This window comes from Labeo rohita, chromosome 2 (genome assembly GCF_022985175.1).
Source record: "Labeo rohita strain BAU-BD-2019 chromosome 2, IGBB_LRoh.1.0, whole genome shotgun sequence".
Taxonomy (NCBI): Eukaryota; Metazoa; Chordata; class Actinopteri; order Cypriniformes; family Cyprinidae; genus Labeo; species Labeo rohita.
In genome coordinates, this window is record NC_066870.1 from 37,760,974 (window position 1) to 37,777,964 (window position 16,991).

General features: G+C 30.9%; 1 protein-coding gene across 4 annotated transcripts in view; it reads right to left on the bottom strand.

Moving 5' to 3' along the window:
• sbno2a (strawberry notch homolog 2a) overlaps positions 1-16,991 on the bottom strand; it is a 38,167-nt gene that overhangs the window by 11,208 nt on the left and 9,968 nt on the right. For 3 of the 4 annotated variants that reach the window (XM_051134578.1, XM_051134563.1, XM_051134571.1), the window contains exons 6-26: positions 14,882-14,932; positions 14,678-14,795; positions 12,239-12,399; positions 12,011-12,144; positions 11,818-11,908; positions 10,028-10,171; positions 9,636-9,753; positions 8,234-8,339; positions 7,985-8,138; positions 7,728-7,904; positions 6,479-6,576; positions 6,202-6,284; positions 5,905-6,087; positions 5,567-5,688; positions 3,444-3,575; positions 3,226-3,361; positions 3,035-3,147; positions 2,424-2,495; positions 1,741-1,849; positions 1,240-1,311; positions 783-926 (exon numbers count right to left, since the gene is read on the bottom strand). In XM_051134578.1, coding sequence (XP_050990535.1) covers positions 783-926; positions 1,240-1,311; positions 1,741-1,849; positions 2,424-2,495; positions 3,035-3,147; positions 3,226-3,361; positions 3,444-3,575; positions 5,567-5,688; positions 5,905-6,087; positions 6,202-6,284; positions 6,479-6,576; positions 7,728-7,904; positions 7,985-8,138; positions 8,234-8,339; positions 9,636-9,753; positions 10,028-10,171; positions 11,818-11,908; positions 12,011-12,144; positions 12,239-12,399; positions 14,678-14,795; positions 14,882-14,932 — 2,518 coding nt within the window. The remainder of the gene's footprint in view (positions 1-782; positions 927-1,239; positions 1,312-1,740; positions 1,850-2,423; positions 2,496-3,034; positions 3,148-3,225; positions 3,362-3,443; positions 3,576-5,566; positions 5,689-5,904; positions 6,088-6,201; positions 6,285-6,478; positions 6,577-7,727; positions 7,905-7,984; positions 8,139-8,233; positions 8,340-9,635; positions 9,754-10,027; positions 10,172-11,817; positions 11,909-12,010; positions 12,145-12,238; positions 12,400-14,677; positions 14,796-14,881; positions 14,933-16,991) is intronic. The other variant, XM_051134587.1, reaches the window with a different exon arrangement.

Sequence of the window (16,991 nt, forward strand, 5' to 3'; positions counted from 1 at the left end):
ATTTGATTTAAATCGGGACTTCAAATCGCGTGTCGTGAATCGTTTGATTTGAATCATTCAATTCACTAAATGATTCACAAACCCATTCCGATCGAAATGAAATGATTCGATATACACTCTGAAGTCCTGACCTGAATCAAATGATTTGCAATACGTAAAGTTCCAATCTAAATCAAATGACTCACGAAACGCCATTTGAATTCCCGTTTTGAAACAAATGATTCACTACACACAATCCGACTGGAGTGCATCAAAACAGTGAATCATTTTGCAACGCAATCACTATGTGCTTTTTAAATTCGTTACAAGCGATGCTGAAATTTGAAAATGAATAACTCTTTTAATTTGATTTGGTTTTTGCCAGTGAATCACTTGAAATGATTGGTCGAAGTCACCAGTTTGAATCAATCTGAGCGGATCCAGCATAAATGACTCAATTGATTAGTTTCATCTGTTTACATGTTTACACAACACTGTCAGTACTACCACTGGCTTAGCTCGATTGTTTTCTGACATTAACAAATAAACGAAAAATGGTATGCTTTGTGTGAATTTTGCGTAAAAAGATAAGTGCTTATTGATAAAATTAAACACTTATTTCATAGATACATTCTCTTAATAATTCAAGCACTTTTCAAGTACCTCTTCAGGAATATTGCTATTTTCAAGGGTTTTCCAGGCCTTAATTAAATTCAAGTACTTCAAGCACTTTGTACGAACCCACTACCATGAAACTCTTTTTAACTCAATATAAGTCTGATGTGCACATTCAGGTTCCTCACCCAATATTCCCATGTCATATTTTCCCTCTTTTTTGTCCTTGTTGATCAAGTAGTCGAAGTTATCGGTGAAGTACTGGAACAAAGAGTTCTGCTGATATACCTCCAAACCCAAAATACGGTTCAGAAACTTAGTGATGGTGCAGTCTGGAATACAGGACAAAACAAAGGCAATTAGCCACTTGGTCGAATGCAAATTACTTGCATATATAATCAATGCATTTCATGCATGTCATTTACATAAATACAAAAAACATTTCTGCATGTAAATGTAATGCTACTATCAATAAAGCACTCCAATGACAGGAATCACATCAGTAACACATAAGAATAAATGTGCATTATCCAACAGTGCTGTCAGTGTATTTTCAACATGCTAGAAGTTATATTTTTATCACTAATAAATATATTCAAGCAGAAGTATCATTGCATCATTGTGTTGTTATTGTATTACATTTACCTTTCTCTGTATTCAGACCCAGACGTGGCTCCTTACAGAAGATCCCCACATCAATCATGCCTTTCTTCATATCTGAAACACACATATGAATATTAATATCAAAAATGCAGTAAAAATTTGGAAATATTATTTCAATTTAAAAATGGCTGCTTTCTGTGTGAATTTATTTTTAAATATAATTTATTTCTTTGACGCAAAGCTGAATTTTCAGCATCATTACTCCAGTCTGCAGTGTCACATGATTATTTAGAAATCATTCTAATATGCTGATTTGCTGCTCAAGAAACATTTCTGATCATTATCAATGTTAAAAAAGGTTGCGCTGCCCAATATGTTAGTGTTCACATATTTTCAGGATTCACAGATGAATAGAAAGTTTAAAAAGAACAGGATTTATTGAACACAGAACACTTTTGTAACATTATAAATGTCCTTACTGTCACTTTTGATCAAACTGGCATGATCTGCACCACTGAAGCACATCAGAACAGCTGACATTACCTCTGAAGAACATGATGGGTCCTCCTGGGTAGCCTTTCGGTGGAGGGACTTTGTTGTCGATGTGCCCGAGGATGGCTTTAGTGATCTTATCCAAAGCTTTGGTGCCGTACTAAGACAGACAAAAGGTAAAAAACAAACCGGTTCAATTGCTTGGTTCAAACTTTGTTTTCTTCCCCTCACTGGGCTTGTTGTTTTTGTTTTTTTTTTTGACCAAATGTGAACCATATTGCAGTTCATGTTTCAGAAATATAAAATACAAAAAAATAAAAATAATAAAATAAAATAAAAATATCAAAGTCTTAAGTCACATGAGGCCATGTCTAGTCCAGTGTTGTTATTGTTAACTAAAGTTAAGTCTAAAGCTATTAAAAAAATTCAGTAATTGAAATAAAGCTAAAAAAACATTTTGAAAAAATAATAGAGTGACAAAATGACAATGAGAAATAGAATGAAAAAAATACAATTAAAAAAAGTAAAATAAATAACTTATAATAAAATATAATAATAAAAAATAATTTAGAAAAATATATAGAAATGTTTAAAAATGACAAAAAGGACATTAAACTACTACAACAAATTAAAGTTAAAATGAAAACTGAAAATATAAAAATAAAAGCTAATTCAAAATATTATAATAGTATATAAATAAGACTAAAATAACACCCTAAAAAAAACGCTCCTACTTTGTTCTCAAAGTTGTACTGGCTCAGGTCTCTGGATTCAGTTGCTCGTCGGTCCCCGTGTGTCAGCGCCCCCTACAAAACACAACAGACATTTTAATGTGGATGCATTTCCATTAAGTTCACAAGTACTGCATTATGCAGAACAACAGTTTTTCTGGAAATTACTGGTATACACAATAAACTGTATCTGGCAATTAATTCAATGTTTAAAATGTAAAAAAATCCATATTAATTAAATTTTTAAAGCAGAAATATTTAAACACCTAATGCATTTTTTGTTTTTAAATAAATTATTATTATTATTTTTTGCTTGCATCATAACCCTTTATTAAGGAAAACAAATGATCTGATAATTTTTCAGTAAAAGTCTTTATGCGCTCCAAATCAAGAGCATGAGTTCCTTAGGGAAAAAAGCAAGCATCAAGCTCTCAAACATCAAGTTCTTATTTGCTAAGATTTTGTCACCTCAAGCAGTTTTGTTTTTGAAATGAGCAAAAACATGACTTGACAGTGAAAGCTTTGAGTCAAACCTTGTTACAACATGATGCAAATGCTGCGCACATGTGCTAGTGTATATAACGTCTAAAAAACAGACTGTGGTTAGACTTTACCAGGCTCTCCAATCTCTTGGCAACGATGGAGGCGAAGCGTCTCTCTCCAGCCAGTTCAGAGATGAGGAAGATATACTCTGGAGCCGTAACCTGATTTGAGCGATGTGTTCGACCTGATAAGATACAGCCACAAAATTAGCAACCTCCTCCATGCCTCTCCAACACACATGCAAACAAACACAGACACTCACCGAACTGCTGGATGGCACGGTCGGCGCTCCACGGCAGCTCTAAGGTCATGTGAACTCTTCTCTTGCGGTTCTGCACGCGTTTATCTGCCTGTAGAGAGATGCCCGAACTAGCCGCTTCAGAGATGATGGCGATGAGCTGAGAAAGAAAGCGAAAGAGCATTAGTACAATCATTCAGAATGGAGCTGGTGTTCTGTGTTTGTAGGTCAGAGGTCGTCACCTTCTCTCCGGTCATGAAGCGCTCTTTTTCTCTGACGTTGACGTGGTCGATGGTCAGGCCCTGTTCCGCTCTGGTCTCATATCGAACGCTGCCATCAGGACGCCGCACTACACGTCCCTTACGGCCCGTCATCTACACACACACACACACATACATATGTTTAGCATTTAACTTGTGTGTCATAACATTGTGATGTTAGTCTAATATACAAAAGTGAACAAGCATCAAGTGTCTCAACCAAAACCCTAAGAGCAGTGTTGTTTTTCTGTAATTTATATACTATTTATTTTATATACTATTTTATTTTATAAACTATATACTATAGCATTTATTAATATTTTGAACGAGCGTTTGTTTTTATAATTTTTCATAATTTTTTAAAGTTTTCATTTTAATTGAAGTTTTAGTAATTTAGTATTTGTAATTTTTTGTCTTGTCATTTTGTATTACTTTTTTTTTTTTAATTTATATTTAGCTTACACCTTTATTTTATTTTTATATTTATATACATTTCAGTTGTAATTTTAGTATTACAACTTTTTATATGAGGCAGCTGCCAAAGCAACATTTCTCATTTTCATTAAAGTTTTTTTTTTTAATTCCATTTAATTCATATTAACTTCAGTTGTTATTATTTTTTTTTATTTAACATTTTTTTGATTAGTTTTTTTTTTTTATATTTCTATTTTAATATTTTTTTGGCTTTTTATTTATTTCATTTGTAATTTAAGTAATTTTAGTACTTACAACAATTTTATATTTAAGTTGCCTAATTTTCTAATATTTATTTAAGGGTCTTTTTCTATTTCTATTTAGCTTTATATTTATTTCCACTGTGTGTTCAGTAATTTTAGTAACTTTTCTCATTTTCATTTAAGTTTTTTTTCAGTTGTAGTTTTAGTAATTCTGTTAAGTGTTTTTGGCATTTTTATTAGTTTTTTTATATTTAGCTTTTTTTGCTTGTTTGTTTATTTATTTCTTTCAGTTGTAATTTTAACAATTTTAATACTTCAAAAAAATTTATATTTAAGGCAGTTGCCTAATTTTCTAATTTTTAAGGTTTTTTTATTTCTATTTAGCTTTACATATATTGATATTTATTCCCATTGTACTTTCAGTAATTTAGTAACATTTCTCATTTTAATTTAAGTTTTTTTTAGGTGTAGTTTTAGTAATTTTGTGTTTTTGGCATTTTTATTAGTTTTTTTTTTTTTATATATATATATTTAGCTTTTTGTTTGTTTTTTATTTTTTTATTTCAGTTGTAATTTTAGCAATTTTAATACTTCCAAAAAAATGTATTTAAGGCAGTTGCATAATTTTCAAATTTTTAAGTTTTTTTATTTCTATTTAGCTTTATATATTTCTATAATAATATCTTTTTCCATTTTACATTCAGTAATTTTAATAATTTTAATATTAAAATTAAACAATTCTCATTTTCACTTAAGTTTTTTTTTTTTTTTTTTTTTTCTATATATTTTATATATATTTCAGTTGTAGTTTTAGAAGTTTTGTTAGGTGTATTTGTCTTTTTTTGTGTATTTTTTTTTTTTTTTTTATTTCAGTCCTTTTAGCAATTTTAGTGCTTTCAACAGTGCTTTTTTTTTCTCTATTTAAGGCAGTTGCCTAATTTTCTTATTATTTCTATTTAGCTTTATTTATACATTTCTATTTATTTCCATTGTACTTTCAGTAATTTAACAGGGCAACATTTCTAACCTTCATCAATTTTTAAACGTTTTCATGTAATATTAATTTATTTGATTATTTACTTATGTATTTTAGTATGTATTGTATTATTTAATAATAATTATGTGTTGTGTATATATATATATATATATATATTTATTTCAAATTCAAAAAAATTGCAGGAGCAGCCTGGGACCTAGTAAACATAACTTTGTTACCTGGTGGACTGAAAAAACACTTGTCATATTTGAGTCTGAAAGCTTAACAAAAACTTGGCTTTTTTGTGTGAAATTTCCATCAGACGGTCTGTGAATGCCTGTACATGTCGTCTGAGGCTGAGACTAAATGCTAGTCAATAATATGCAAATTATAACGTCACCATTTCTATTTAGTATTCATGTAAGTGTAAGTGCATTACAGTGACTCCTCACCTCAGAGACCTTCTCTGGTCCTCCAAACCTGTCAATGAGCTCGTCGAGAGTGTTGAGCGGCAGCTCCTTCCCCAGCTCTGCTATTTTACCCAGCAGCCTCTGCTTGAGTTCTTCTAGTTTAGCTGAAAGCACACACAGGATGACTTCAGCATAGTTTGCAGCAGACCTTAATTACTCCTTTGTGGTTTGGCTGTCTAGACTGAAATTAGGCCTGATTTAATAAGCGTGAGCAGCATCTGGAGTGACTGTGTCAGTGTTTCATTTCCTGAATGAACAGGAGGGCACAGACAAATTCTTTTTAAAAGCACAATGACTATTTTGCATTCAATTCAACCAACCAGCAGGTCCGTTGATGTGGTTCACAAAAATCACATCGTCGTTGTCCTGTAGTGATTCGGGGGAGGAGTTAGAGACGCTGTCAATCTCGTCAGAGTCGGAGTCTGAGTCGTCGCTGATTTTAATAACCCCGCCCACTTCCACACAGTGCTTTGGAAATTTTGAAGGCCGGGCTCTGGATTTTCCTTCAGAAGGCAAAGAAAGAGTTTCAGAAAGATTGATGACGCACAAAAACCCACAGAGACACAATAATGCTTGATACAGCACAAATCCTCAAAGGAAAAAATGACGTGACTCACGTTTCCTCTTGCTTGCGGCGCTCTTCTCTCTTTTAGGTTTCTCTGTTGGGAAGTGTTTCTGAACTAACGACTGGAAAACACCCCTACAGGACAAAAACCCACAAATGCTTAATTCTAGCTCACCTACAGTGACGCATAACCACAGACCTGCATATTTTTTATTTTGATTATTATGTAAGACTTGATTCTGATTGGTCTATTGGTGATTTGCTGGAGATTTCAGTGTTTCTACATTAAAGAAGATAGAAGTTGTACTAGTGGACTTTCAGACACTCACTCAGCAGCGGAGACGAATCTGTCCAGGTGTCCGTCGTTTTCATCCAGGACCTCTCGAGTACGAGCCTCTCCTGTGGACTGCAGACCAATCACGATGCACTGTTTGAAAAGACACAGGAAAGAGGCGGAGTCACATTTAACACAATTAATACAGGGTTCAGGGTGAAAAGACTATAAAATTATTATTAAAATTATTGTTCATAAATTATATTATTATTATTATTATTATTATATAATTTTTTATTATTTTATAGTCTTTTCAATATATTATTTTATAGTTTTTATTATTATACAATATCAGATTTATTATTATTATTAAATACAAAAAAATTACAAGAAATAAGAAAAAAATATTACTATTGTATTTACATCTTAACATGTAAAATCTTTTATAATATAAGAAAAAAAATTAAGAACATAATTTATGTTATTTTTTATTTTACAATACTGCAGTAAAATTAAAATACTTATTATTTAATTCTTTTAAAGTGTTAAATTATCAAGCTTTTATTTTGACAGGGAAGCCCTTAATAATGCTTCTCTTTTTATAGCATTTCCAATATATTATTGTTATTTTATAGTTTTTTTCCACACTATATAATCTCAGACTTACTAATATTACTATTATTATTATTTTTATTACTAAATGTTAAAAAAATAAGAAATTAAAAAAGAAATATTACCATTGTAATATCTTATATATATTTTTATATCTTAATATGTAATACCTTTTATAATATAAGAAAAAGAACAGAATAATAATTCATTTTAGTTTTTATTTTACAAAACAGCAATAAAATTAAACTACTAATTACTTCATTATTTTATTACTTCATTTTAAAATGCTAAAATCATCAAGCTTTTATTTTGATAGGGGAGCCCTTAATGCTTCTTTTCATAGTCATTTTTTTTTTTTAATTAATTAAAATTAAAATTCAAAATTATTATTTTTTATTTTATTTTTTAATTTATAATACAGCTATACAATTAAAAAACAAATTAATTACTTTATTTTAAAATGTTAAATCATCAAGCTGTTATTCTGACAGGGAAGCCCTTAATGCTTCCCTTTAGTTTGGTTTATAAGCATTTCTAATTTTTATAAATCACAATTAATAATTTAAATCGTAGCCTTTGTGATTTAAGCAATAATGCAATTTTAGTGTAATTCTAATTAATTGTGCTGCCCTATTCAAATCTATCCATGGGTTTTTAATGAGCAAAATCACAAATCTTAATCAGTGACTCACCTTGTCTTGCCGCATCTCAGTATGAGCGAGTTCAACCAGACGACGGACTTTAGCGGCGATGCAGAGGTACTTAAAAAACCTCTGGTGTGACGACCAGAACTGACCCCACAGAGACTTACGGGAGGCCAGACCCAGCGTGTCAGCAGCTCTGGTGAACAGTTCGAGAGCCTCGGCCCACTAGACAGAAAAAAATACTTTAACTTCCATCTGCAAACATTATTTGGGACAAATGATTCGGCCACAAGTGTTTCTCTCACCAGTCTAGCTGCTTTGTTGTAGACTAGTTTGAACTCTTCGTCCAGTGTGATCTCCTCTATACGAAAGGAGACGCCGGAAAAACTCAGCTGCCGTGCGATATACATGCCACTCACTTTCATGTCCATGGCAACAATCTCCATGGCACCAACACCCCTGAAACACGGAATGTGAGCAAATGTTTTCAGATAAAAGAAACATCACTGGAGAAATCAAAGCCTTGATCTCTGATACTGAGCATGACCTCTGACCTCTTCTCTATAGCATGCAGGAAGTCATCAAACGTCTTAAACGGCGTTCCTTGTCCCCAGATCCCCAGTCGGCTCATGTATATCATATTCTTTGGCTCAGAAGCACCTAGCGAATGAGAACGAGGAAGACTGAAAACTCATGAAATGCATAAAACCATAATGAACAGTTTTTACAGGGATTTGGCTATGGTTTTTTTTTTGGAAAATAACTCAATTAAATAAAAAAGGACTACTGTAAAAAAAAAATCTTAAAAAAAAAAAAAAAAAAAAAAAAAATTTAAACAGAAATTTAATAACTAAAATAAAATGTAATATAATGTTACATTTTATTACAAGACCATATTACACTTTATGATTATAAACAATTAATAAAACATTATAATTAAAATAAAAACAGAAAATAGAAAAATATGCACACCAACGCTGCATTTATTTGATCAAAAACAGTAAAAAAATAAAATAAAAATAATATTAATATAAAAATATTATTACAATTTAAAAAAATAAATAAATATAAAAATATTTACCATAAATCATATTATTTTTTTAGGTAAATATATATATTAAAATAAAACATTTAAAAAAAAAAAAACACATTTTATTTCAGCTAGTCATCAAAAAACATTTTTCATTTTCATTTAAACTTGATGTACTAAAATTAAAAAATGAATAAAAAGTATACAGACATATGTAATACTAAAACAAAAATGACTATAAACAAAATTAATAAAACATTATCATTAAAATAAAAACAGAAAATATAAAAATATGCACACCAGGGCTGCATTTATTTGATCAAAAACAGTAAAATAATAATCTAGTCATAAAGACAACATTTTTTATTTTTCATTTTCATTCTAAAATTAAAAATTAATAAGTATTTAGACATTTAATACTCAAACAAAAATGACTAAAAACAACAACATTAATAAAATATTAATTAAAATATAATTAAAATAAAAACAGAAAATATAACAAAAATATGTAACAAAAAAAATAATAATAAAAATAAATAATAATAATAATAATAATAATAATAATAATAATAATAATAATGAAACAATTACAATTTAAAACATTTTTTCTATTTTTATATATTTTAAAATATTTAAAGTATATTATTTAAAGTAATTTATTCCTGTGATGGCATAGCTGAATATAGAAAACTTTTTTTTTTTTTTTTTTTTTTTTTTGTGAAAGAAATTAATACTTTTACTCTGCAAAGAAGTAATGATGCTGAAAGTTATTTTAAAATGTAATAATATTTCAAAATATTACTGGTTTATATGCTATATTTTGAATCAAATAAATGCAGCCTTGGTGAGCAGAAGAGACTTCTTTAAAAAAAAGAACATTTAACAAAAAAAAAATAAATAAAAAAAAAACCCTTAGAAACACCCACCTGTGGCACTAGCATACACCACTCTCGCCCGGGGCAGTTTGCTCTGCAAGTCCAGGACGGCTTTGCCCATTTTTGTGGAGGTCGCATTTTTAGCCTTATGGCACTCGTCAAACACAATCTGAGGTTAAAGGTCAAGGATCAACAGCACAAAACTTTTGTTCACGCATATTAACTGGCGCCCTGACGAATGACGGTGTGCACTATGATGCTACACAGAGGTTAGCCAATCATAACAGAGATCATTTGCATATTCTTATACATAAGTCTTAAAGGTACAGAAGCAAAAACAACACGCAACCTTATAAATAAGTTCCCTTTGGTAATTTTCAATGACAACCTGAAGTCATTGCTTTCTAAAAGATTTAAGCTGCAACGCTGGAAGTAAAGGATACGACTCCATCAAAGCTGGGTTTGCACCAGTCCAGGATCTGTTTGAGTCTGGTGCGGTGCTGCCCTCCGGCCTGGCTCTCTCCAATCAGCGCTGAGTATGTGGCGAATAAAACGCCCTCTGAGGTAGCCGTATCTCCGTATTTAATCTGTGTGAAAGAGGAAAAGCGGACATAAACATTTAATAAACAACGTGACTGAACCAAAGTCTCAGTTTTGACCAACCAGAGCACAAGCAAGCAAAATAAGATGTCTACGGTAATGAAGTAAACAGCAGTTTTTTTAAATATTACTAGTTCACACAAATATAAATGTTTCAGCGGACTTGGAGATTTATTCCAGTACATTTTAAAGAGTAAATGAAAACTTGGCACATAACTTCTACTAATGTATATGGCAGAAAACAAGACATTTATAAAAGCAAGCTGCATAAGTGGATGTGTGACTGTGATGTTCTCATGGCTTACTTTAACATTTACTAGACTGTTTTTTATACAGGAAATGGTTACTGTCTAATGGATTCACAAATATTTTGGTCAGCCAAAGCCCTTTGACCTAAAATTCACTTGAAGTCCATCCAGATTTAAAGTTAACATATCAATCATTTAACACATTTGCAGGTTCAAGGCAGTGTTGTTAACTAAAACAAAACTAGAACTATTCAAAATAAGTGTAGTTGACTGAAATAATGCTGAAATAAGGAATAAATAGATGAAAAATACAGAAAACTTGAAATGTTGTCTTCGCAAATAACTGTATTAAAATAAAAGTATTAAAAGTATGAAAATGACTAAAACAGAAATAAGTTAAAGCTAAACAGAAATATTTAAATGTTTAAAAATAATATTTAAACATTTAAAAAAATAAAATAATGTTTTTTAAAAAACAAAAACACAAAATTACTAAAACCTAGTTAAAAACTAAAAATCTAAAAGAGCATTAATAAATACTAATACTACTAATACTAAATACTAATCGTATTTAAATAACACTAAAATAACACTGGTTCAGTTTTCTGATGTCAGTTAATGATGACATAAAATGCAATATTTACTATATTTTTTTTCCACTATTCTCCTATATTTTTATCCTGTATGGTAAGGATAAATTTAGCACATACATAAATAAATAAATAAAATTTAATATTTAAAATTAATACATTTAAAATGTTAACCTATTTAATATTAATCTAATAACCTAATAATATTAACCTAATAATAACCTATTTAATATTTAAAATTAAATATATACATATATATAAAATAAAATATTTTTAGCATTTTATTTTGGCGGTTTTTATTCTAAAATTATGCAAATTTTACATTAAAATTTAATCAATCATGTGTGACCCTGGACCACAAAACCAGTCATAAGAGTCAATGCTCATTTATACTATTTGAAAATCTGGAATCTGAGGGTGCAAAAAAAAAAAAAAAAATATTGAGAAAATTGCCTTTAAAGTTGTCCAAATTAAGTTCTTGTCAATGCATATTACTAATCAAACATTTTGATATATTTACAGCAGGAAATTTACAAAATATCTTCATGGAACATGATCTTTACTTAATATCCTAATGATTTTTGGCATAAAAGAAAAATCAATAATTTTGACCCATACGATGTATTGTTGGCTATTACTACAAACATACCCATGTGACTTAAGACTGGTTTTGTGGTCCAGCGTCACATGTTTTCCAACAACTCACAAACACTTTTCAGATCCATCACGTTTGGAAAACACTAGTCTAAAGTATACAATACCGATGTAATAGCAGTAATGATTCAGTTCACAAACCTTATTTAAAGCAAACACAGGGATGTTGGGAGCTTCTATGTCTTTGAGATCTCTCTCAGCATCGTACTTCAGGTCATTTGACACACTGAACCTAAAATACCCAGAAAAATCCCTCCGTTACGCATAAATTCATCAGCATGAATCAACAGTCTCATGAGTTTGACTGAACGTGAGCACGCATGCGGGTGTTTACCATAGCGCTTTCTTCCGTCCCTTTAAGAAATTCTCCAGTATGATTCCGGCTACAGTGCGGCCCTTCCCGACGCCGGCTCCGTCTCCGATCAGAAACCCGGCTCGCTGACCGTTCTGAAGAATCACCTCGTGTTGCTGAAAAACACAAGCACGAAGATGATTTTATACACTCACTAAACTCATCTGTGAGTAGAAAGAGAAGAGCAGAGAGAGTGTAGAGCAACAGTACCTGGCAGGCATAGATGATGGCCTCCAGCTGCAGGGCGGACAGCAGGCCGGAGTTAATGGTGTTGTCTGGAATGGACAGTGTGTAGGTGATGTCAGGAGGAGGAACACTGGACAGTGTGTTGGTCTCCACCACGATGTCAGGATGAGAGATTCCTATAGTAGCTGTGCACATGTGAACAGAGCATTTATTTGCAAAGGAAGCACCACAAAGTATGAATTCAATGAGTTGAATTTATTCTGTATGAGGGTGGGCACCATGATGCTTATTCATTTTAAATATTTTAAGACTTGTGCAAATAAAATTAATACCATATGTCAGAGGTGATTTTTTTTTTTTTTTTTTTTTAACTGTGAAGTACCAAAAAAAAAAAAAAAAAAAAAAAAAAAAAATGACTAAAAGCTGTGGGCTGAAGGTAAATATTGCATCATATTCAACTACATTATTTATTGTTAAATTAAATTCATTTATATTCTCCACATTTAAATGCAAAAAAAAAAAAAGTTTAAAAATGAATTAATATATTTCACCCTATTTTTCCCTTTTTTATGGTTTATCATTGCAGACCTAATAAAAGGTAATCAACCTAATACAACCTTGAAATAAATCATGTATGTCAGATTATTCTAATTAATTAGACCTACATGATGTGTATATGTGTGTGTGTGTGTGTGTGTGTGTATATATATATATATATATATATATATATATATATACACACACATATATATATATATATATATATATATACACACACACACACACACTGCAAAAGTCTTAGGCCACTAGTATTTTCACCAGCTAAAAAATGGTTTAAAGTAAGTTATTTCTATCTTTTGCTGTAGTGTCAGTAGGAAACATAAGTTTACATTTCAATTTAATTGTAATAATCTAGTGAGATTTTTGTTTGCACAGGCAGTCTGACAACAGCCAGTGCTCTGCACAGACATGTGATCTCACCATCATCCAGTCTGTCTCTGGAATGACATGAAGGCACAGAAAAACTGAGACAGACTAAATCCAGAAGAACTGTTTCAACATCGCCAAGATGTTTCAAGTAACCGACCTGCAAAGCTACCTGAAAAACTATCCACAAGTGCACCTAGGGCAAATGCTATTTTAAATGCAAAGGATGGTCACATCAAATGCTGATTTATTTTAGTTGATAGAAGTTCATTGATAAAGAAAATCTATTTATGACATTTTTGACAGCATCCTCATTTTATGTGCCTAACTGCCTAAAAATGTTAACAGTACTGTAGCTTTGTAGGTGTAGGTCTCTTTAAGCATCTTGGAGATTTTGCCACAGTTCTTCTGGATTTAGTCTGTCTCCGTTTTTTCTGTTTCTTAAAACAGACTGGATTGAATGATGGAGAGACCAGATCTCTGTTTGCACAAGGAGTCTGACAACAGCCTGTGCTCCATACAAAAATCTCACTGGATTATTATAATTAATGGCAAAATGAATGTTTAGAAATGTAAACTGATACTTCTTACTGACACACTACAGCAACAGACTGACTTTAAACCATTTTTAGCTGATGAAAATACTAGTGGCCTAACACTTTTGCACAGTACTGTGTGTGTGTGTGTGTGTGTGTATATATATATATATATATATATATATATACACACACACACACACACACACACACACGTGCATAATGTAGGACTTTTAATTTTAAACAAGCCCAAACCACATCAGGACTCTTGTTTTGAAATGTTTGTGTTACTACTTCCAGCTGCTCCTTCAAAAAAGATTAAATACGGAATTTTAAGCATATACAACATATTACACTATAAACACTATATGTGACCCTGGACCACAAAAAGAATAATAAAAATGCTAAAAATTGTTAATGTATGAATAATTAGTATAGAACAATATTTGGTCGAGGTACAACTATTTGAAAATCTGAAATCTAAGAGTGCAAAAAAAAAAAGAAGAAAAAATCACCTGTAAAGTTGTCCAAATTAAGTTCTTAGCAATGCATATTATGAATAAATTAAGTTTTGACATATTTGCGGAAGGAAATTTACAAAATATATGTTTACTTAATATCCTAATAATTTCTGCCATACAATGTATTGTTGGCTACTGCTACAAATATACCCGTGCTACTTATGACTGCTTTTGTGGTCCAGGGTCACATATGTACCACCATAAATGCATGATATTAACTGATTACGAGCCTTTTAAGCGTTTTAAGAAGTTAAGACTTTTCCTATACCATTTAAATATTTAAAACCTTTAAAAGTTACAATATATCATTTAAAATGTTTTAAAATTTGAAAAAACAGACTCTAAGACTTTTTTAGCACCTGCAAGGATTTTAAAATCACTACATGTTATACATCATTACCGTGATGTAAAAATATATATTTGGCTCATCCTGCCCACTCATGTACTGTAGATTATTATGATACGACTTGTCTATTTACATTTGGATGGCTTGTATTCGGCGTACGTGTCAGCGTGCCCCAACTCCTCCGTCTCTTCCTCATCTGCCTCCTCCTCTTCCTCCAGTGGTGGCGGCAGAGGAGGAGCAGCAGCAGCAGGCTGTAAGAATGAAAGGGCACAAAACAAAAGATGATGAAATGTGGTGAAACTGTGCATAAAGTATTAGAAACAGGGAGAGGATCTACCTTAAATCCAGACAGATTGCTCAGGAATCCAGGAAACATGCTCAGGTTCTGCTGAAGAACATAGATACAGAGATGTTGAACACTCATATGAAATTACACAGTGTATAAATGTATAAACTTTACCGGTGAGGAGTATTAAAGGGATAGTTCACACAGAAATTAAATTTTTGTCATCACGTATGCAACCTCAAGTTGTTCCAAACCTGAGTTTTTTTCTTCGGCTGAACACAAAAGTAGATACTTTAAAGAATGTTGGTAACCAGGCAGCTGACGGTAGCCATTGACTTCCATTGTACGGAAACAAAATACTATGGAAGTCTTTTGGCAACACCTTGAGGGTGAGTAAATGATGACAGAATTTTTATTTTTGGCTGAACTATCCCTTTACAATTATCTATTCAGGTATGTGATCAGCTAAAGACAAACAAACAAGGAAAGCAACAACATTATTATAATTGTAAAAAAAATATATCTATATCTATATCTATATCTGTATATGAAGGGAAAGAAATTATATATATAAAATTTCTTTCCCTTTACACAAGAAAAAAAAAAAAAAAAAAAAAAAAAAAAATCACAGAGCTTTTATTTTGGCAGAAAACACTTTTTTCTCAGATTTATGCAGTTTATGTCATACTTTTCAGGTTGTAAATTACAGAAACCCAGATATACACTGCTGCTCAAAAGTTTGCGATCAGTCATTTTTAATGGTTTTAAAAATGTTTCTTATGCTCATTAAGGCTCTTATGTTCTTATGTTCATTTGATCAAAAATACAGAAAAAAAATGTAAAATTGTGAAATATTATTATGATGTAAAACAATGATGTTCTATTAATATACATTAAAATTTAATTTATATCTGTAATTAAATTTGCATTTTCAGCATCATTACTCCAGTGTTCAGTGTCACATGATCCTTCAAAAAAATATGCTGATTTATTAACAGTTTTTTTGGAACCTCTGATACTTTTTTTTTAGGCTTCCTTGATCAGTAAAAGGTTAAAACAACAACATTTATATAAAATAGAAAGGTTTTCTAACAATATACACTACTTTTTAAAAGTTTGGTGTCAGTAAATTGTATTCTTTCTTTTTTGGAAAAAACAAAACAAAAAACTTTTATTTACCAATGTGTTAAATTAAAAAGAGATAGCATAGATTTACACTGTTAGAAAAGATTTATATTTTGAATAAATGCTGTTCTTTTTAACTTGTTATTCAAAGAATCCTAAAAAAAAAAAAAAAAAAAAAAAAAAAGTCACAGCTTCCAAAAAAAAAATATTTGTCAGCACAACTGTTTCCAACATTGGTAATTTTAATCATAAATCAGCATATTACAATGACTTCTGAAAGATCATGTGACACTTATGACTAGAGTAACAGCTGATAAAAATTCAGCTTCGCATCACAGGAATAAATTATATTTTAAAGTATATTAAAATAAAACAACATTATTTCATATTGTGATAACATTTTGCAATATTACTGTTTTTTTCTGTATTTTTGATCAAATAAATGCAGCCTTGATGAGCATGAGAATTCTTTAAAAAACATTTCAAGTCTTACTGATCCCAAACTTTTGAGTGGTAGTGTATATATATATATAAAATCATCAATCAATAGTCATCCCTGACTATTATTAAACTTGCTCAGGGCTCAACATAAAAGAGAGAGAACTGATCATTGATCCGTTTACTTGCACACTAATACGTTGATCTAAACATAAGCTTATTAAAATAACCCATTTTATCAATTTACGTGCAAACCAATAACCTGAAGCTCCCACAAATCTCCATTTGCATGTTATTCTCTTGTAGTGATGTTAAAATGTAATCATTTGTGCATCCGACTCCAAATATTCCATTTGTTTTGTGATTTGAGATATTAAATAAATCATTAAAAACCCCAAAGCACTTCAAAGTCAGCGGGAAACTTATCTAGACAATGCTTAAGCTAACCCAATATGTTTAGAGATTAGTTTGCAAGTAGCAGCTTGCACGGAAAAATCTCTTAGTACTACAGCAAATTGACTTGACAGTAAAGAATAAGGTTTGTTGCAATGATATCTTCCCATTTTTACAGTCCAAAAGTATACAGTAAACTTTAAGT